At 39.3% G+C, this 22,405-nt stretch overlaps 1 protein-coding gene across 8 annotated transcripts in view; it reads right to left on the reverse strand.

Annotated features, from left to right (window-relative positions):
• Nucleotides 1–21,762, reverse strand: part of kmt2ca (lysine (K)-specific methyltransferase 2Ca) — a 179,345-nt gene extending 157,583 nt beyond the window's left edge. For 5 of the 8 annotated variants that reach the window (XM_048606774.1, XM_048606756.1, XM_048606743.1 and 2 more), the window contains exons 1-3: nt 21,631–21,762; nt 15,157–15,839; nt 7,020–7,136 (exon numbers count right to left, since the gene is read on the reverse strand). In XM_048606774.1, the coding sequence (XP_048462731.1) occupies nt 7,020–7,136; nt 15,157–15,839; nt 21,631–21,724 (894 nt within the window). In that variant the 5' untranslated portion in view covers nt 21,725–21,762. The remainder of the gene's footprint in view (nt 1–7,019; nt 7,137–15,156; nt 15,840–21,630) is intronic. The other 3 variants (XM_048606784.1, XM_048606763.1, XM_048606780.1) reach the window with 3 other exon arrangements.
• Between the last annotated feature and the right edge of the window lie 643 nt (nt 21,763–22,405).

Genomic DNA, 22,405 nt, shown 5'->3' on the forward strand with positions numbered 1-22,405 from the left:
TGATGATCTGGAGTACATCCTCAGATTGCATATAAGCAAGCATCATGTGTCCTGCAGCTTGACAACACTGGTTGGGGTGGCTTTAGTTTTGGCTTGAAGGTGACGGGAGGCTGAAAAATTTCCCACTCATTCTCTAAGTTGGCTCCACTCTAGCGGGAAGCTTTTCGGTAGTGAAGTGAGGCACTGAAGTGAGGCACTGCAGTGAGGTAGATCAGGAACAATGTAGGGGTGATAACAGAGCCCTGTTTGACACCAGTCCAAACGGGGAATGGGTTGGTGGTGAAGCCATTTGTCATTATGATTTCCATGTCATCATGGAGCAGGCGAAGGATGGTGACAAACTTCATGGTGTGACCAAAGTGGAGAACAACACTACACAATGCTTCCTGACTGTGTCAAAGGACTTTGTAAGGTCGAAGACGACCATGCACAGGGGTACGTTCTTATCTTTGCATTTCTCCCACAGCTGTCGTGCGGCCAGTTGTGTCCCTTCATATCCGAAAGCCACACTGCAATTCTGGGAGGAGTTCCTCAGCAACAGGGAGGTGATAACGGAGGAGGATCTTGGCAATGAATTTTCCAACAGGTGACAGCAGGGAAATTCCCCTGTAGTTACCATAGTCAGACTTGTTACCTTTTTTAGAAAATGCTCACAATTGTGGCATCTCGGAGCTCTCCCATGATTCTTTCCTCCTTCCAAATAAGGCAGACAAGGGCACGTAGCTACAGCAGGAGCTCTTTGCCTCCACATTTCAATGCGTCAGCAGGGATACCATCTGCTCTAACTGTTGTTCTTAAACTGGCAGCTGGCAGTCTCTACTTTGTGCAAGGCTGGGGTGTTGCCGAGCTCATGGGGTGTAGCATGTTTGGATGCGTTCAAGGTTGCTCAGATCGATGACAGAGCCCTGATTGAGATGGTCTCTGAAGTGCTCCCCCTAGCGTTGTTTGATGGCTTCTTTATCTTTGATAAGAGTCACTTCATCCTTGGCCAGCAATGGAATGGGGCCTTGGGTGTTTGGTCCGTAAGTGGTCTTGATAACACGTCATGGTTGTCAGCCATTCGTTGCGCTCCGAGTGCTTTCTGCACTCACCACCTGTTGTTTATGTCACGGGTTTGTTGTTGAACCTCAGCTATCAGTTGCCTGCAGGCCTGTCTTTCTCTTCCGAGTGCGGTTGTTGTTTTATCTTCGCCTTAACAGTTCTGGATCTCTTGATCATTCTGATCAACCCGTGTTGGTGTCTAAAAACTGAAAGAACTGCAGATGCTATAAAATCAGGAACAAAAACAGAAGTTGCTGGAAAAGCTCAGCCGGTCTGTCAGCATCCGTGAAGAAAGAAATCAGAGTTAACATTTTGGGTCCAGTGACCCTTCCTCAGAACTCAGTTAACTCTGATTTTTTTTCCTTCATAGATGCTGCCAGACCTGCTGAGCTTTTCCAGTGTTGGTGTTTCTTGTTTGAGTGACTAACCGAGTTTTTGCAGGCATTGATGATGGTGATCTTGAGGGTGGACCAGAGGCTGTTGGGAGTCCTGCGACTCGATGTCACTGTGGGTCGCTAGATTTGTGGAGAGGAACTCGTTGTTTGAGTCTATTTTTTCCAGGTCTTTGAGTGCCTCAAAATGTTGAACGTTTTGCAGTGTTGTCTCCGTTGTAGCGATACCATATTTATGTTAATTCTGGCTCGGCTCAGGCAATGGTCCGCTCAGCAGTCGTCGGCTCCTGTCATGGCACTGGTAATTTTATCGTCTTCCCAATCCCTTGCTATGATGATGACATAGTCAAAGAGGTGCCAGAGTTTACAGCGTGGGTGCTGCTACATTGTCTTGTATTTGTCCCTATGGCTGAAAAGTGTGTTGGTGATGAGCATGTTGCGTTTGTGGCATTTGGTCAGAAGGGTGTGGAGTTTTGCTTCCCTATTCGCTCTTTCCCCAATCACATCACCCCATTGGTTCCACTTTTACCGACTCTGGCGTTGAAGTTGCCAAGGACAATTAGCTTGTCCACTGCAGAGACCTGAGAGAGATCGGTCAAGGCTGGAATAGAATTCCTTCTTTTCCTCAGCTACTGCATCGAGCGTTGGTGCAAATACATTGAATACTGTGACATACTGGTTCCGAGAACAATGAGAGGACATAAAGTGTGGTAGCTAAATGCTCTGATAACACAAAAGTAACTGGGAAAGTCATGAGGAGGTAGGGAATCTGCAAAGGGATATAGTTAGGTTAAGTGAGTGAGCAAAAAAAATTGGCAGGCTGAGTATAACGTTGGAAAACATGAGGTGAAATGTGGTGTTCTTCTGATTAGTCTGGTCAAAATTCCATTTTGATTTACATTCAAACCTAACATCTTTGTGGTCCGGGATGTAGGATACTATCCCAGGGCAGTACATTTTTCCAATAAACCTTGATCAGAGATGAAGGAAGAGGTGGTACAAAAAATGCCATTTTGAAGTTTGGGAAGATTCCATGTAGCTTTCTCACTGAAAGTTATTTCCACATCAGGGTGCTACAGTAGCCGTAATCATTGTCGAGGGCAAGAGACATCCATGCACCAAAAATACTGTACACAACAACAGAGACAAATGTTTCAGCAATGAACTAGATGTCAGTGGGATAGGGTTTAACTGCAAATCAATTCCCTTTTCTGTACTCATCCGAACTGTAACTCAAGCAGACCTTGCAGTGTTTATGACTATGCCAAAAGTGCAGTGAATAACCATTTCCACAGGGTTAAATGGGACAAATACACTTCAGCAACTTGTTCAGATTTGGACTTCTGAACTTTAGCAATTAAGACAATAAGATGCAGGATCAGAAGTAGGCCATTCAACCCATCAAATCTGTTCCATCATCCAATGGGATCATGGCTGATCTAATAATCCTTAAATCTACTTTTCTGCCTTTTTCTTATCACTTTTGTTAATCAGGAAGGGAACTAATCTGTCATTTCCACCTTGAATAAATGTTAACAAGCCAGACTCGACAGTCCTATGCAGTCAAGAATTTCACAGATACAGAGGAATTTCTTTTCTGAAGATAGCTTTTAAATGCGCAACGTTTTATTCTGATGCCCCCGGTCCTAAACTCTCCCACAAGGAGAAAGAAACTTTCTACATCTACCCAGTCAAGTCCCCTATGACTAAGAAGGGAACAGATAGGGGAGAAACAGGGAGGTTCTTTCCATAGGTGGGTGAAACTAGAACTAAGGGGCATTGCCTCAAAATAAGGGGGAGCAGATTTAGGACTGCGTTGAGGAAGAACTTCTTCAAAGAGTTGTGAATTTATGGAATTCTCTGCCCAGTGAAGCAGTTGAGGCTTCCTTGTTGAATGTTTTTATGGCAAAGATAGATTTTTGAACAATAAGGGAATTAATTTGTTTCCTAATATAGTTCAGACTGTTTGCATCGATACCTGCTTGCGTGCATGGTGAATTGACTGCTTCAGTATTGTTCACCTGGGCAAATTCTCGATTAATTGATTTGATTTATTGTCACGTGTACTTAAGTACAGCGAAAAGCTTTGTTTGCAAGCCATACAGGCAGATCATAATAAAAAAGGACATACAGTTCATAGATGAAAACAAAAACTTGGACAGAGTAAGGCATACAAGTTACATGGTGCACTAGGTAAGGTTAAAGGTTATGATGAGCGGGCAGGTAAGTGGAGTTGAGTCCACGAAAAGATCAGCCATGTTCTTACTGAATGGCAGAGCTGGATGCCCTATTCCTGCTCCTATTTCTTATGTTCTTATGTAAATGGGATGGTCAAATGGGCAGATATGTGGCAAATGGAATTTAACCCTGAAAAATGAGATTTGGAAGGAATAATTTGACAAGGAAGTATTCAATGAATGGTCTGACACAACGAAGTTCTGTGGAACAAAGGGACCTTGGAGTGTTTGTTCATAGATCTCTTAAGGCAGCAGGGCATGTTAGCAAGGTGGTAAAAAGGCATATGGAACACACCTATATCAATTGAGACCTAGATTACAAAAGCAGGGAAGTCATGTTGCAGTTGTACAGCACTTTGGTGAGACCATGACTACAGTAATGTGTGTAGTTCTGGTTGCCACATTACAGGAAGGATGTAATTGCACTGGAGGAACGCAGAGGAGATTCACCAAGATACTGCTTGGAATGGAAAATTCAACTTATAAGCAAAGGTTCGACAGGCTTCGGTTGTTTCTGTTGGAGCAGAGAAGACTAAGGGGCAATTTGATTGAGGTGTACATGCTTGTGAGGGGTATGACTGGCTAAGGAGCAGCTGTTCCCTTTAGTTGAAGTGTCAGTCACAAGGGAACACAGGTTTAATATGAGAGTCAGGTGGTTTGGGGGGGCCGTCAGAAAAACCTCTTTTTTACCCATAGGGTGCCGACGTCTGGAAAGTGCTGCCAGGGAGGGTGGTAGAGGCAAGTGGTCTCTCATTCTTTAAAAAGCACCTGGATGACAATTTGGCACATCATAACATTCAAATCTATGTGCTGAGTGCTGGTATATAGGATTAGGTTGTAAGTCAGGGGTTTCTTGCGTGACAATTCAGACTTGATGGGCTGAAGGGCCTCTTCTGCACTGTATGATTCTATGATCCCTTCCTCCCTTTCCAACTTCTTCTTCAGCCCCAAGATGTTCTTAACCCTGACAACGTGCAGGCAACACAGCCTTTGTGACTCCTGCTGACAAGTCCACAGAACATTACCTAGCCTTCTAATTATACAGTGCCTACCAAAATTACATCCCTATTTCCACCCCACACTTTAATGACTCCATCTGCCAAGGTGTTGTGGTCAGTTTGCTCAATCTCACTGCAGTCCCCACAGGTCGCAAGGACCTCACAACTAACGAACAATTGCAGGAGCCAAGGCTACTCAATTATAACCCCTGGGTCCACATAACAGCCTCACCTGCAGTCACACTCTCCTTTCTCTGATCACAGACCAAAACTGAATTACGCAGTCGGAGGGGGTGTGACTGCCTGCTAGAGCAAAGTGTCCAGGTAACTTGCCCCTTCCCTAATGTGGTGCAATGTCTGCAGATCTGGCTCGAGCTTGAATCTTAAGTTCCTTGAGCTGCAAACTCTTGTTGCAGTTGCATTTGTTCTGGAGCACATCAGTGGCCATCAGATTCCACATGATACAGCAGCACCACATCACTGTTCTATTTGATTTAACTTATAAATTAATGACTCTAAATTCCCTGCTCTTTATACTTCACTAATGATATATTGTTTTTATGAAACTAAAAAGAAAAAAAATCACCAATATCAACATAATAATAAAGCAGTTATTTTTAAGTAGAAAGAAAAACACTGGAGACTTAAACACAACCCGAAGACCTTATTTTTACTTTAAAGACTAGGAATATTTACCAATTAACTTCTTTTTTTTCAGCACTCGCATCATGTTATGATTTGTGATATTACTCCACCACTGGTCACAGTGCAGGTAAGCTTCTCAATCATGCCTTTTATTCTCTTCCACTCACCTCTCACTCTGGAGAGTTTTAATCTTGCAGCAAGCCCCAGTTAAAATACCTCTTTGCATAGAATTTCCAAGAGTATAGTCAGTACTCAGTCGGCCTTCGTCTTAATCTGCTCAGGTCTTGTTCACATGGACCATGCTTCTTATCATGGATGAATACTAATAGATGAGCTTGAATTCCAAGTAGATTCTATGTTGGATTTATCTAGCCTGTGACACTATACGCTTCAGTCCAATTCCCTACCTGAATTGGAGCTGGAATTCATGGTAAAATTGCAACAAGAGTTCTTTCTCTGCACAGAGTATTTAATTTAGATATCCTAACACTTACAGTAGGTATTCAGCAAATAAGGCTGTAACAAACTGAACTTGAGAGCAATTTCAAACTTATGAAAGTTACAGTTTATATGATAAAACATATAGTATTAACAGGTACTGGTCTGGAAAGGATCTTGGAGAACTGACACAGATTTCAAAAGCAAACAATTTAGTGCCACGGGGTAAAGATATTTTAACCAGTCTGATTAATAGACTAAGGGTGATGTGAGAAAGAGTACCTGGTAGAAGGCTTTGAGACAATAATAGTGTACATGTCAAGAAAATATTTCTACATGAATGACTGCCCAAACCCAGAGGTAACACATTTAAAAATCATTCATAAACCCAAAAACAAATCCAGGAGAAACTACTCTACTTGGGACAGTGGGAAGAAAGTGCAAAACACTAACCTGGCTTGAAAAGAAATATGGTTAAATCCCTGATTAAATTTCTTAGGGATCATGAGGAACTGAGAAAGATGTAATATTGTTCCATTTAAAGGGAAGCTAGATAAGCACGAGGGGGAAAGGGACAGAGGTTGCACTTATAGGGTTAGATGAGGAATGCTGGAAGGAGGCTCATGTGTATGAACATGAATAGACAAGTTAGGTCTATGGTCTGTTTTACTGCTGTTGACTCCATACAGTCTACTTCATCCAGTGCTCGGGAGCTGCATTAACCACATAGAAGTTTCACCTGACTTTTCTAAATGAAATGTACTGTATGAAATGAATATTGAGAATATTCCAGGACCAAATGATGAAAGGTCAACAGTGGAAAATTAATCCTTTCAAGGGTGTAAACCCAAATCAGTATACTGTCGTCAACTGGCAAACAAGAATTGGCAATATGGTTCAAGAAGCGATATTTGAAAATTTCAAAATCCCAACAAAAGTTGTGCTTGAAACAAATGTGGTTTGGGTGAAAAAGCTACAACAGGAGCATTGATTCTACAACCTGTATTGCATCATATGCAGAACTGTTCCTTTTATTGCGGAGGAGGGGAAATGAGGAGAGGCAGGGTGCAAACATATCATCTGTTCAAAGCAGCACTACTTTTTGAAGGAAAAATCAACTTCTCCAATGCAGAGTGGCTACAATACATGTCATATGAGATGGCTGAATGAATAAAAGAAAACAAACTACTGCCTTATCAGATACAACAGAAAGACCCAAGCTAAATGAAAACAGTAAAGGAATATAAATCGGAAATAATATGAATTACCACTTTGATGTTCCAAATGGTGCTCTGAGGTTGCTTTGTTTTTACCATACTCTCCCGAAATTCATAACTGCCTGTAGACCAGGAAGGGGAACTCATGGCATTTGTCGCCCACATGCCCTAGGATATGGTAGGTGAAAAAAGATGTAATTGGGGAAACCCCCAGCAAAATAAACTTAACTACTAAACATGATACTAAAATGCAACAAAAAGGAGAAAGCTCAGGACAAGATTCTTTCTTGGAAGCTATGAAGTTTTTAATAAATAAATTGCAAAATCAAAACTGTGATAAAAGACGTGTATGAGGTTAAGAAACTAAAACTGCCACTTCCAATGAACTTTCTTAAAAAACAAAATCAATCTGCCAGAGGAGAGATGCATGTAGATAAAATTATAACAATTCAGTCCTGAACAGTCCATTTTCTGCATAAAAATGAGAAAAATGTAAATTTAGTGGAGCCCCATTTCTTAATCTGGCATTTCTATGGTTTCATCATTGTCAGTGTCAATAACTTTAAAAATAATTGTTAGAAGAGACAAATGCTGATAATCTAAAATAAAAATGACAAACTGCTCAATGTAGACTGGCATTTAAGAGACTTTTGAAAAACAAATCAGTGAAGAATCTGCATCAAAAACATCAACCTGCTTTTCAATCAGTTGTGCACTTCCAGACTTTTCTACATCTTGAACCTCACTCGCCCAATTTAGAACTATAGTTTAAATTATAAAAAGGTGGAAGAGCTTTTGGCTGGAATGCCGTTTTGATTGTGAACGCAAAGCAGTAGGCAGAGGCATTTCCAATTTACAACTACACAGTGCATTGCAGCCTACAATGACCAGGTTTTTGGTTCACAGTCATATTTACCACTGTACCCAACCATGAAACAAAACAAGAGACTGAGGACGCATTCGATAATTCACAAAATATTTTTGAAGAGAAATAGAGACATCTACAAATAATAAAAAAGCAGCTCCTTGACCTATGATATGCATCAAGACAAAATCAACTAAATAAAAATGACTAAGCATCACCTTTCTGATCAAGGAGGTCATTCAAAAGGACAACTGACAGATGCCCTGATCACATGACTGCTCTTTTAACATTATACTTCTTGGAACATAAATAAATTGATGCAAATGTTGAAGCGCCTTGATCTTAAAGAAATTAAAAACTAATCAGTTGCTAATAGACACAAGCTACGTTTTATCTATGCATAACCAAATTCTGAAGAGGGGTCGAGGCCCGAAACGTCTGCCTTCCTGCTCGGCCTGCTGCGTTCATCCAACTCTTCACCTTGTTATCTCAACCAAGGTTTCTCTCTCCCACTATCTTTCAGTGCATCTCCTCAGTATGAATGAGACTTTGTGCAAAAGCACCATTTACATTACAAACATGGTTTGAGAGAGTTGAATTTACATAAACATGTGGGATAAATTGAAATCACCAACCCGAGCAGAGTGCACCATTTGGATCATGAATTCTATCTGCCAATTTCTCAGAGGTTATTTCTCTTGATGTCTCACCCAATTGAGTGCCTCATCAATTCAATGAGAACTGTGGATAATGGACTAAAATATGATCAAATGTAGGAATTTGGATGCCTGGAAAATTTTTAGACTATGTACATGAACCTAATTGTTTACTTCATATGTGTGGAATAATTATGTCACAGTACATAGTATTTTGCAGTCGTTTATAATAATGCTGCAGTTGAGTGCTGGTGATACACAAAACCTCTCAACAATGAAAGGATCTTTAATTTTACGGGATTTGCTAATATTCTTTCATTAATTCAAATGTATTGTTGTTGATGAGGGGGTATGACCTTTCAATCACGTCAACTCAGCAGTAATGCTCCACAAGCTAGTATTGAAACAAAAATGATGGTGTTGCTGCCCAAATGAAAGATAACGACCAGATGCAAAATTAGTTCTGCAGTATTAAAAGATACAAAAAAAACTGGAGTAGGTCAGCGCTATCAGTGGAACACCAAGTTTGGAGGACACAATTTGTTTTATCACAAACTCTTCGCTGCATTTAAAACTAGGCATTAGAAGCTTGATTGATTCATTGTACCGAGATACAGTGAAACGTGTCATTTTGTGCGCTATACAGGCAGTTTGTACCATACAAAGTGCGTCAGGGTAGCAAAGCAGAGGGCAGAATGCAGTACGGCTGAAGAGAGAGAGACAGGCAGGGGGCGGCACGCACGGCGGGGGGGGGGGGGGGACGGGCGGGGGGGGGGGGGCGGGGCGCGCGAGGGGGGGCGGGGCAGCACACACGAGAGGGTTGAGATCAGAATTTTCATTTCAGAGGTCCATTCAAACATCTGATAACAGTGGGGAAGAAGCTGTTCTCGAATGTATTTGTACATGGATTCAAACTTTTATATCTTCTGCCTGATGGAAGAGGATAGAAAACAATATTACCAGTGTGGGAGGAGTCTTTTGATTATACTGGTTGCTGTCCCAAGGCAGTGGAAAATATAGATGGAAGGCTGGTTTGAGAGATTGACTGGGTTGTATTCATGACCCTGTGGTTTTTTTTTGTAAAGGAGGTGAAAGTGCACAGACTCCGAGGCATGAAAAACAGTTTTCATTCCTCCCTGCCTGCTATTAGCTAGCATGAACAATGCTTAACAATTACAGAGATGCTCAACAGATTGAGTGATAAGTCTTCCTGGTTAGAGAGTTAACCAATGGTTCAAAGAGTAAGAGATAGTAGGAAGTCCACTATGACCTCAGGATAGCTGAGCACAGGGCAATAAAATGCAGCCCACGGTGAGTGACAACGGAGAGTACAAAAGAAAGTTAAAATCTAAATGACAAAGGCAGTGATGTTTATTCCACTGAAATACAGAATTCAGGAAAATGAACCATGGAGGTGTCAGACCAGAAGACTAAGATATAGAAGCAGAATTAAAGCCATTCGGCAAATTGAGTCTGCTCCGTCATTTGATCACGTCTAATAAGTTTCTCAACTCCATTCTCCTGCCTTCTCCCCAGAACTTTTGATTGCCTTACCAATCAAGAATCTATGTCATTAAACATTCAATGACTTGGCCTCCACAGCATTGAGTTCCACAGGCTAACTACTGCTGAACAAGTTTCTCATCTCAGTAGATTCCTAAAAAGGTACTCTTAAGAACTCTGCCAATTCCATAGATTATTTTTTATAGCTCCTAGTCTGCATACATCTGGACCTAAGGCTCTGGCTTTCTCCTGTCCAGTTGCTATTCCCCCTTTCTATACATTTTTTTTTCTCCCCCCAAAAATGCACATCGAAGAAGAAATTCAATCCAAACACTAAGATCACAGAATGGTTACATGCACACAAAGAGGCTATTCATGTCACGCTGGCTCTCTGTTCAAACAATTTGCTTGGTGCTATTCCTCCATTTTCTCCCCATAGTCCTGCAGATTCTACTTTTTCAGATAACAATCCAATCCCCACACTGGGTATCTGAAGTGAACCAGCTTTCACCACACTTTGGGCACTGCATTCCAAATCCTAACCACTCACTGTGCTCGTTTGCTCTTGATCCTGCCATCTACCTGTCTGCAAACCCATGGTATTTCTGAATACCTCTACCAAATGTCATCTCAACTTTTTATTCTGCCAGCAAAGCAGTTCCAAACTCTCCAGTCTACATAATTGTTGCTACATGTCCCTGGAACCATTCGTGAACCTTCTGCACTCTAATGCCTTCACATCTTTCCTAAACTGTGGTGCTCAGAGTGGGCACAATACGCAGGGTGAGGTGGAGTCTACATTCTGTACAAGTGTAATATAATTTCCTTGCTCCTATTAATGCCCCATTAATAAAGCCTAGGAAGCCGTACGCTTTATTAAGCATTTTCTCAATCTGTCTTGCCACTTTCAATGACTTAAGTATCCAGGTTGCTCTATTCCTGTGGGTCATTTACAATTGTACCACTTTAGTTTATACTCCATGTTCTTTCTACCATGATGTACAGGTGTACATGATTTGAGGTGTACAAAATGATCAGAGGTATAGATAGAGTGGACAGCCAGAGACTTTTTCTTAGGGTGGAGGTAGCTATTACAAGGGGGCATAGTTTTAAAGTGAGTGGAGGTAGATATAGGGGAGACGTCAGAAGTAGGTTGTTTACTCAGAGTGGTCGGGGCACGGAATGCATTGCCGGAGAGGGTAGTGGAGTCAGCCTCATTAGGGGCATTTAAGCAGCTATTAGATAGGCATATGGATGATAGTATAAAATGGGGGGGGGGGGGGGGTGGGATAGACCAAGGATTAGGGTAAAAGTTCGGCACATCGTGGGCCGAAGGGCTTGTACTGTGCTGTACTGTTCTGTGTTCAAAGTTCTATGTATCAACCAAAATTTAACGCAGAAAAGTGTCATGTGCCACTTTGGCTGGCTATTCCATTAATCTGACCATGTCTGTTCAAAACATTTCACCCCACAGTTCACAATGCTTCGAATTTTCACATTGGTCTCAAATTCCGAATTAGTGCCCTTTACAACAAGGTCTAGATCATTAAAATGTATTATGAAAAGCAAGGATCCCAACACTGACCTCTGGCGAAGAGCTATATATATCCTCAAGCTCGAAAAACATCCACTGACCATCACTCAATTTTCTGCCACTCTGCTAGTTTTGTCTCTATGTTGCTACAGCCCCCTTTTATTCAGTGAGCTCCGACATTTAGTCATAAGTCTGCTGCACAGAACTTTATCAGTTGTCATCTAGAATCCTGTACAGTAACATCAACAGCATTCTCTGTTGCCTCATCAAAAGTCCCCAGCAAGTTCATCGAACACAATTTTCTCAAGTCCAAACTGACTTTCCTTAATTCACCCACAATTGGCCAAGTGATTATTAATGATGTCCTAAGTTATGATTACTGGAAGCTTCTGCACCAGAGGTTAAAGCTGGCTGGCCTGTAGTTAAATTTACACCCGTGTCGCATTCAAGTCATCATGCCCTCTGAAATCACTCCTGTATCTAAAGAAAACTGGAAAATTACAGTTGGTGTCCCAACAATTTCCACTCTTGCTCCCGCCCACAGTCTCTTTGGCTGCATTCTATCTAGTTTTGGTGCCTTATCAACACTCAAGTACATACATCCTATTTAATATCACCACCTTATCAATTTTAACATGTTGCAGTATCTGAAGCCATCCCCTTATGTATCATGCTTCAAGCCATCCACTGACCTTTGCTGACTTAGTGATTGGTACTGGGAGCAATTGCAAGATTACCACCTTAAACTTCTGAAAATCTGACGGCAGAAACTGATCCTGTTCTATGATGCTGGTACCAACATGTACCATAATTTGCAGCTCCCTCCAAACATTTTAGATGAATATTCTGCAGGCACTCTATGGTGTCTTTTGAGGCCACATACCATACAGCATCTGATAACACCACATTTTTACCTTTCTGTCCCCTTGGCACCATGGTCTGGTTGGCAGCCTTTTAGGGTTGTTACTCCCAACAGTCGCTTAAAACTGAGTAACTGCTGATTGCAACATACACTCAAGACTGCTGTACTTCCAATCTCTTTCTATGTCTTTCTGATGGCCACACAGCTATCCTGAACTCTTGCTGCCTGCGGGGTAGTTATCTCCTAGAACGTTTCAAATGAAACTCTTGTCCTCTCTGAAGTGCCAGAGTAACTCCAGTTCAGAAAGCTTGAACTTGGAATATCTCCAGCTATTTGCAGATTTTTCTCCTCCTCTTAATACAACAAACCCAGAACTAAATTAGAACATTTGATATTCCTTGTTCACAGTATTTCATGTCACCAAAGGAAACTATTTGGCTTTTGGCTTGTCACAATCATCATTATACACTCCCAGACTAGTCTACTGCCTGTTTTAACCAAACAGTAGTGACTGCATCCAAAATTCCCAACTTCATGACCAACAGAAGCATCTTTGTTGATTGCATTTTTTAAAGTATGGTGATAGTGCCTTTAAAAGGTTGTTGCCAAAAAGCTACCTATAAAAGTATGATAAGTTGTAAACATTTACATGAGGATTCACAACAAACACAGGTGTATGCAATTAGCTTCTACCTATCTACATAAAAGACTAGTCAAAATTATAATTTGCCTCAGAAAAATGTTACTACTTTAGAATAATAATTAAATCTTTCTGACTCTAGGGCTCTGATTTACACTTTAAATTAGAAAAAAAGAGCAATGTGAAAATAGATCTAATGCTTTTAAAATATGCAAAAAAGTCTTTTAACATAAGAACAACACAACCACCTTTCCACAGAAAGAAGAGTTATTATATGTACTTACAAAAAAACCCATGAATCTTAATGTGCATGCTGGGACATTCAGTAACCAACGCATACTCAGATTAGTGAGACATAAAAGTCACAAAACCTAAACTTCAAAAATGTCTGGGCTGAACCAATTGAAATTCCTAAAAATACAATCATTGCTTTTGCTCTTTCCATTAGTATACTAGAGCAAGAAGATATATTTCAGTACACTTAGAGACAGCACACTGATGAAAATACTCATAACCCATAGAGTGAAGTCTGAACAAATTTCACTTTGGCAGCTTTCCATTGTTATAGAATCTAATCCAGGAGAAGCCAAGCATAAAATTGAATATCCCAAAACCCTCAAGTTGTAACTACTCTTATTTGCCCTTTAAAATTTTGTCAGGTTACCTAAAATGCAATTTTAATCCTCAATCTTATTCTGATTTCTTACAGCGCACAGGACAATTACTTGCAATATGCAAATAACCAATAATAAATGCTCTCTTGGAAGTGTCTGCAGTGCAGGATGCAATCTAAAAGTACAACAGTTGCCCACTGCAAACACTTCACAGTTCAACAAACTATATTCTTAACAGAAGACAAAAAAATCCAAAACAGTTTACCTACTCCCCTGCTGAACAAATTACCAAATTAGGATGATTGGTGGTTGTTGGACAGGTGTGTGTGCACACGTGCAAGCGGGAGTATAGGGGGATGGATCAAATCTCAGCATACAAGCTAACATAGTGCATTAAAACTTATGTATTTTATATAGAAAATGCTAAAATTAGTTGGAAAACATGAATTTGAAAATGAATCACAAGGACCAAAAAACTTTACATGTTATTCACTATATTAGGACCAGTACCATATCCCTTCACAGAAATAAAACACTGCACAGAGACTCAAAACACATCTGCACAACTACACAGCAGTATGCAAATTGGAAGGAACAAGACATAGCAGCAATGTCATCTTCGGTCTCCTGAAAACAACATTGAGCTAGATGCAAAGTACAGATGGTTTTTCATGATTAAATTAAGTTCAAGCCTTGAAGTAGTATTTTCTCTTTGGTTAGATTTTCTTTATAACAACTGTCAAGTGTACTCTTAGCAAACTTGGGAGTAAACATTTAATAGATTTACTTGGCACTTGATATGTGCTAAAAAAGAAAGCACGTGCCTCTACTGTAGATGAAGTTTCTCTATTCTTTGCTTTCAGGTTTTCACAAACTTAATTTTATCTTCAAGATGTTGTAATGCAATTCAACATATTCATCTGTACTTTACATTATATTTGCATAACTGCCAAAGGCTAATGGGATATTAAAATGTAATGAATTTTAATGAATTTGCACCTCAAGACTTCTAAAACACAAGACCAAAAAGGTACTGAATAGAGTTCTGTGCACAGATTTGGCAGAAACAAATTCTCAAGTTCATGTGGAGGTTAACAAATCCCATCTTTCGCATTTAATGCTTTCAATAAATAAACAACTATTTAGATGATTGGCTAGCTCAGTTGGCTGAATGCTGGTTTGTACTGCAAAGTGATGCCAACAGCACAGGTTCAATAGCTGCACCAGCTGAGGTTACCATGAAGGACTCTATATAGTTTACATTATTGAAATTTAGATTATCATTAAAAATCTGTTAATTATAACATAGAAAATGCAACAGAAAAGAACTTTTGCTGTTTTTTTTGTTGTCGTCTTCCAGACCCTGAATTCTTTGTCACTATTTCTTGATGCACCTTGCAACTTCATAAACACAAAATAGAGAAATTATGGAGCAATTTTCCAATCACATGCATTGGACAAACTGTCGTGTTCAAACTTTGTATACACTTAACTGATTAAAGACCAAAATTTACCTGTCTCATTCTAGGTCTTCCTGGAGAAAACTTCCTTTTGGTAATAGCTGGTTTTCCCATGCCTATTTTTGGAACTATGGGTACGAACGTTGATGCAGGAATTCCTGAGAAAGTGCCTGCAGCTGAAGTGCAAGACACATTTGTTACAGGAGAAACTCCAACTGAAACTGTCACAAAATGGGAAGAAATGCTTGGCTTGTCGTTCTGTGTGTAGTTATTGCTGGTTTCTCCAAAGATTTTGACAGTATTGCTTTCAACAGGTAAACTCATATCTGGTATACTTTCAGCCTCAGAAATGCTGCTACTGAAACATGCTTGAGAAACTTTTTCTTCGCTCTTCAGGGTCACGTTATTTTGTAATAGAATTGCTGGACTCTCCTTTATCAGTGTAGCTTCTTGTTTGAGTTCATTATGAGACACTTCTAGGACAGAAACCTCCATTAGTTCTGACTTGTTCTCACATAACTGATGCTCTTCTTTCACAAGCACTGATCCTTCAACAACTTCTTCCAAATTTTGTATTTCCTCATCCAGCTGAGGTTGCTCTGATGTTTCAGGTTTGTTTTCAGTTGCTTCAAGCTCTTGAACATCTGTCACTGGAGATAGACACTCACGCTGCTGAACCGCTTTTTCAGAGACTGAAGCCTCCTTTGCTAAATCAGCTGTATGGACGACTGCCAAATCTACAAGCACAAAATATTTTGAATGAAATAAAACTAATATTTTTCACATGCTAAATACTAGAGAAAGTTCAGCAAAACACATTTGAAGCTGAATTATGTGGCCACCTTGGATGCTCTTACATAATTTACTTATTTTTTGTCAAAGGCAAATCCTTTGAATGCTAAACAAATAGATATATGTGTTTCAAAACAATGGCCTGGATTTTGATTTTAGCAAATAAAACACAATTTGCCAATTACCTCAAAGGAAGCTTTCCACAATGATGCAGAGAGCTGTATGGTGTGAATTTTAGCTTTCCTGATATTAATTTGAATCTTGTACTAATTCAAGGATATCTCCAGGGGCCCAGCAACAATGATGACATCAAACAAGGTAAGTCAATCATTAAAGAATTCCCACATATAGCAAACTACGAAGTGATTATTATTCCTCATGTGTTGTAAACCTTAGAGTAAAATATTATTTTTTCCAATTCTGATAAGATCTTTACCACAATGTTCATTTCCTGGGACTAGGAAATGTCTTCGGCACTGATTATAACTTAGTATATCATTAAAATCCCCATTATACTTACTTAACAGGCTGAACTCTTCAGGATTTCTCTCTTAAAAAATTGATAGTACAGATTAAAAGTTGATGATTACCAATTAAACATTCACTCCCTCCACTACTGACGCAAAGTGGCAACAGTGTGTACCATCTATAACATGCACAACAGCAACTCATCAGTTAAATGATGAAAGGTGTCATCATGTGCAAGTGCCAATGTTGGATGGGGTAGACAAGGTCAGAAGTCAGACGATGGCAGGTTATAGTCCAACAAGTTTATTTGGAATCACAAGCTTTCAAGCACTGCCCCTTTCATCAGATGAAGTCTCTACAGTGCTATCAAACAGCACCTGCTTAGTAATAAAGTAACCTACTCACTGACGCCCAGTTTGGGTTCTTCCTGGACCACTCAGCTCCTGAACTCATTTCAGCCTTGTTCAAACATGGATAAAAATCCGATTATTTAAAGGACTGGCCTCAGACAATCTTGCATAGTCTCCGTCATACAACTCTAGTCCTGTACTACACAACTGACTGAATGGCCTTGTAAGCATTTCCCACATTCTGAGAACAAATAAAAGGCAAAATATTGAACCAAATTACTTGGGTTCATATGATGGTTTGAAGAAGTAAACACAGTGGAGTTTTAATTGCCACACTTACCTTGAACATACTTCACTGTAATAACTTTTCCAAAGTCAATCATAACAGATGCCACTAGCCCAATATCATTGGACTTGTAAGCATGAACTCAATATTACTCTCACTCAAGAGAGTTGCTACTGGTAAAAATTGTTCAAAGAACATTTGTGGGGAAACTGAACACATTTTAAGAAGAATGGATCATAGATCAGTAAACATTGAAATATTACATTTGTTAGATCAGGGCAACGGTTTAATGGCTCAGTTGCATTTAAATGACTTTATAAAATTATTACACAGCACGTGTCAGCAACTGAAAATTTACATTCAGTGAACCAGTGATAGCTGATATAGATACGGACTTTGCAAACTCTGAGATCAGATCAGTCGACAAGTCCAGGAATTATTAATGTTTATTTGTTATTTGATAATACCATGGTTGGTAATAGATTTGAATTTGAAAGACTGAAGTCTGAAGAGAACAATTCCTAATTTATATCAAGACCTCAAACATGTTACATTGAATTAGAGTCCAGATTTGAAGACAAGGCTAAAATTATTCAGGGCAGTATGATTTAAGGATAGACTGTGCAATGCCAAAAACTTTAATGAACAAAGTGTGTGACTTGGTTGACTGCTTGGGCTGCAGCCTGACTACTATACTTCTAACAGCACTGTTAGTGTATCAACCTCCCTCACTGCAGAACAGCAGCTCAAGGAGGTTTTGGGAAGGGCACTAAATGCTCATCTAACCAGCGATGCCCACACCTGAAGGAATATTTTTTTTTTAAAAAATCAGGACGACATCATGCAATTGAGGTAGAAAGAAGCGTCACAAAACTTCCAAGTGAGATATATTGGAAAGGACTGGAGAAATCTAGGATTTTCAGCTTGAAAAAACATCTGAGAAATGATTTTACAGAGTTGCACTTGTAAATGCAATTTATTACTTTCAATTAAACTGTGATACGACGACAGGGGAACACAGGTAAAATTAGCACAATACTGCTATCAATTCAATCTTATGTGGTATGATTCTCACATAAACAGTGATCAAATTTTTGCAATAGATTTCCAGAATGAAGAATGCAGGCAATAACACTTCACCTGCTTGAGAAAGAACTAGATGTATCAGCAGGACTGTGGGACCTTCAAGAATGGATAAATATCCAGGTAGGTTCTCTTTTGTACCAATTGAAATGAATAAGTACATTCTGGTAGCCATTGTAAAGACATGGTTGCAGAATGACATGGATGGAGACCTGAATCAATAGATGCAGGACATATAGAAATAATGGGAAAGTAGTAAAAGATGGAAGCGTGACTCAGTTACTTAATAATGGTATTAGCACAATAGACAGAGATGATCTAAGTTTACGAAACCAAGGTGTGCAAATCCTTTAGTTTGAAATGTAAAAAAATGAAAACAAAAAGTCACCACTGGGAGTGGTCTACAGACTCCCAACAATAATCACATGATGATAGTCACGATATAATCAATATCTTTACTAGAAAAGTTAAATGGCAGAAGTAGTCTAATGAGGAGTTCATGCAACGTTTTCAAGGTAGTTTCTCAAAACAGCACATTCTCGTGCTAACCAGAGAGGAGGTGATACTCAACCTAGTATTGTACAATAAAATAGGATTAATTGACTATCTTGTGGTGCAGGTACCCATAGACAGCAGCAACCATAACATTTTACATTCAGTTTTAAGGTCAGAGGAATTTTACTGAAACTATTTCTTTTTTAAATTTAAAGGACAACTGCGAGGGCATGCAAGCAGAGCTGATAGTGAATTGCTAAATTAAGTTAAAGGATAGGTTAGTAGTGATGCAAGTTCAGAATAGTGGAGGTGGTGGCATAGTGGTAATATCACTGGATTAGAAATCCAAAACCCCAGGCTAATGTCCTGGGGACATGGGCTCAAATCCTACTAGATAGTCAAATTGAATTCAATAAAATCTGAAATTGAAGTAAAGCTAGCCAAATTGTGAACATGTAACAATGCAATGACCATGTAATGATTATTTCACTTTTGTCCTTCAGGGAAGGAAGGAAATTGGTCATCCTTACCTGGTCTGGCCAATTTGTGACTCCAGAACCATAGCAATGTGGTTTGACTCTTAACTGCCCTATAAATGCTGGCCTATGCAGCAAATCCCACAACCCATGAGTGAACTTTTTAAAACTCCATGGTTTTTGTACATATTCTCTATCAGAAAATTTCCAAGTTACAGACCCATCATTGATGGTTAACTAGAAATGTTAAAGACAGTATCAAACCTAAAGGAAAGAAATATCACTACACAAAGACAGCTGGCAAGTTAGACAGAAGATACAAAAAAAAATGGAAAAAAGGAAAAAATGAGTACAAAAGAAAATTAGCCAAAAATAAAATGGATAGGAAGAGTTTATATAAATAATTTTAGAAGTTAATAAAAAGTGAGAGTTTGTGTTCAGAAAGTTAATAATGAAAAATAAAGAAATGGCAGATGAATTAACAGCCAATACTTTTCACTATAGAGAAAAAGATATATCAGGGCATGGAAAGCAGGTCAGAACTCAGGAAAATCTCCATCACCAGAGAAGAGGTACTGAATAAATTGTAGGAGCTGTAGGCTGACAAGTGCCCAGGTCTTCATGGATTTCATCCTAGCGTCTTCAAGAAGTGGCAAATATGATTGTTGACATGTTGCCTTTAATTTTCCAAAACTCCTTTGATCAAGGTCAGTCCCATTAGACTGTAAGATAGCAAACGTAACTCCTTTACTTGAAAAGGGAGACAGAAAGGAGGGAAATACTGGACAATTTGCTTAACATGTCATACAGAAGATGTTAGAAAGTAAAATTAAAGTTATAGTAGGACACTTCGGTACATTTAAGGTAATCAGGCAGAGTGAACATAGTTGGCTCCAATAATGTACTGGAGTTCTTTGAGGAGGTAACTTGTGCTGTGAAGTGAGAGAACGTAACAAACTTAGATTTCCAGAAGGCATTTGATAAGGTGCCACTTAAAAAAGATCGCTGGAGAAAATAAAAGCTCACGGTATAGGGGATAGCATTTTGACATTGGCAGGAATTGACTGGCTAACAGGAAGTAGAAAGTAGGTCTAAATGGGTCTTTTTCAGATTAGAAACATCTACCACAGGGTTCAGTGTTGGAATCTTGACTGCTGACAATTCATGTAAATTAATTAGATGAAGGGACAGAAAGTAGAGCTGCTAAACTTGCATTTGATACAAAGATTGACAGGAAAGCAAGTTGTGAAGAGGACACAAGGATGTTACAAAATATATTGATTGGGCAAAGATCTGACGAATGGCGCATAATGTAGCAAAGTAAGAGTTTGAACATTTTGGCAGGAAGAATTTAAAAGAAGCATATTATCTAAATGGTGAGAGATTCTTGATCTCTGAGATGCAAAGGGTCCTACATAAACTGCAAAAGATGTGTATGGAGGTACTGGAAGTAATTAGGAAAGCTATGCTATTATTTATCATGAGGGGATTTGAATACCCAAGTAGGGCATTTTGAGACTGCATTTAGAGTGCTGTGCACACTGTCAGTCACCTTATTTCAAGGAGGATATAAATGTATTGGAGGCAATTCAGAAGGTTACTAGACTAATATCTGGAATGGGCAAGTGGTCCTGTAGAGCAAAGAATGGATGGCCTAGGTTTATATCCACTGGAGTTTACAAAAGTAATGGATGACTTGATTGAGAGACAAAATCCTGAGGGCCTCTAAAGGGTGACTGGAAAGAGGATGTTTTCACTTATGGGAGAATCTAGAACTAAAATCAGGGGTTGCCATTTAAAATAGGGGATGAGGTAATTTCTTTTTATCTCACAATGAAATTAGTAGTTGGAAATCTCTCCCTGATAATAAGGTGGAAGCAAAGTCCTTGAATATTTCTAAGAGAGAGGCAGATAGATTCTTGTTAAGTAAAGGATTAAAACATTATTGGGTTAGGTGGGAATGTGAATTTAAATTCACAATCAGATCGGCTGTGATCTTACTGAAAGCAAAATAGGCTCAAGCAGCTGAATGACATACCCCTACTCCTTTTGTATGTATGTTCACATGTTCTTTTCCTTGAAATCAAACTTAGATGGAGTCCTGTATGAGAAATGAAGAGTAGACCTCATAGAATCGCTATACTGTAGAAAGAGGACATTTGTCCCATTGTGTCTGTGCTGACCCTCCGAACAGCATCCCAGCCCCCTACCCTATCCCCATTTAACATGGCCAATCCACCTAAACTCCACATCTTTGGGTTGTGGGAAGAAACAGAAGCACCTGGTGGAAATTCACACAGACAGTCACCCAAGGCAAGAACTGAACCCAGGTCCCTTGCACTGGGAGGGCAGCGTTGCTAATCACTGTGCCACCATGTCGCCGAAGTAAATATTATTCAGGAGCCAATGGATTTACTATATGAAGTAACTTAATATTTCCTCATCATTACTTAGAAGATACATGCTTTTCTGCTACTTGGACAGATTGAATAAGGAGATAAGATACATACTATGCTGTGAGCGATCAGTGCAGTTCTTAACTCAATAAAGAAAATCAAGTAAACTTGACAGTTCTTACCATTTTCATTTGCCACTGTGGTCTGATCGCCTGCATGGTTAAAGTCATTGGCTGGCTTGTGAACACTTTCTTCTTGTGATAATTGTTCTTTCATAGTTCCACTAATTTCAACTACACCTACATGTTTTGAAATATCAAAACAAAAAGAAACCAAAGCCTAAGTACTAGTTATCAAAATCAGATGTAAATTGAACATCTTAGTTTCAATAAAATGAAGAGTTCTTACTTCATAAAGACGTACTGGTTTTTCATCAAATATGCTGACTTCTGTTAGTAGCAGCATTATTAAATATAATTAAAACGTATACAGCCTTGCACTCAATAATTAAACTGTTGATTTAACACTGAATATTAACGACTAGCTTTTGTAAGAACCAATAAGAAAATCACTTCATATCAGAAAGAATTCTGTGAAAGTTATAAATCTATTTCAGGTCATGAAAGTATTTAAAACATTTAGAACATTTACCAAACACAAATTTGTGAGGGAAACTCTTGTAACAAAATGGTAAGCTTATATCAGAGGATCACAACATCTATATGCAATGTACTAAAAACTAGTTGCAGTTCAACAGGTTACTAATCAGCCTGCTACACTTTACAAAAGAACGTAAGAATGTAAGAGCTAGGAGCAAGAGTAGGCCATCTGGCCCCTCGAGCCTGCCCCGCCATTTAATAAGATCATGGCTGATCTTTTTGAGACTCAGCTCCACTTACCCGCCCACTCACTATAACCCTTAATTTCTTTACTGTTCAAAAATTTATCTAGCCTTGC

This window comes from Rhincodon typus, chromosome 2, assembly GCF_021869965.1.
Source record: "Rhincodon typus isolate 14 chromosome 2, sRhiTyp1.1, whole genome shotgun sequence".
Lineage (NCBI taxonomy): Eukaryota > Metazoa > Chordata > Chondrichthyes > Orectolobiformes > Rhincodontidae > Rhincodon > Rhincodon typus.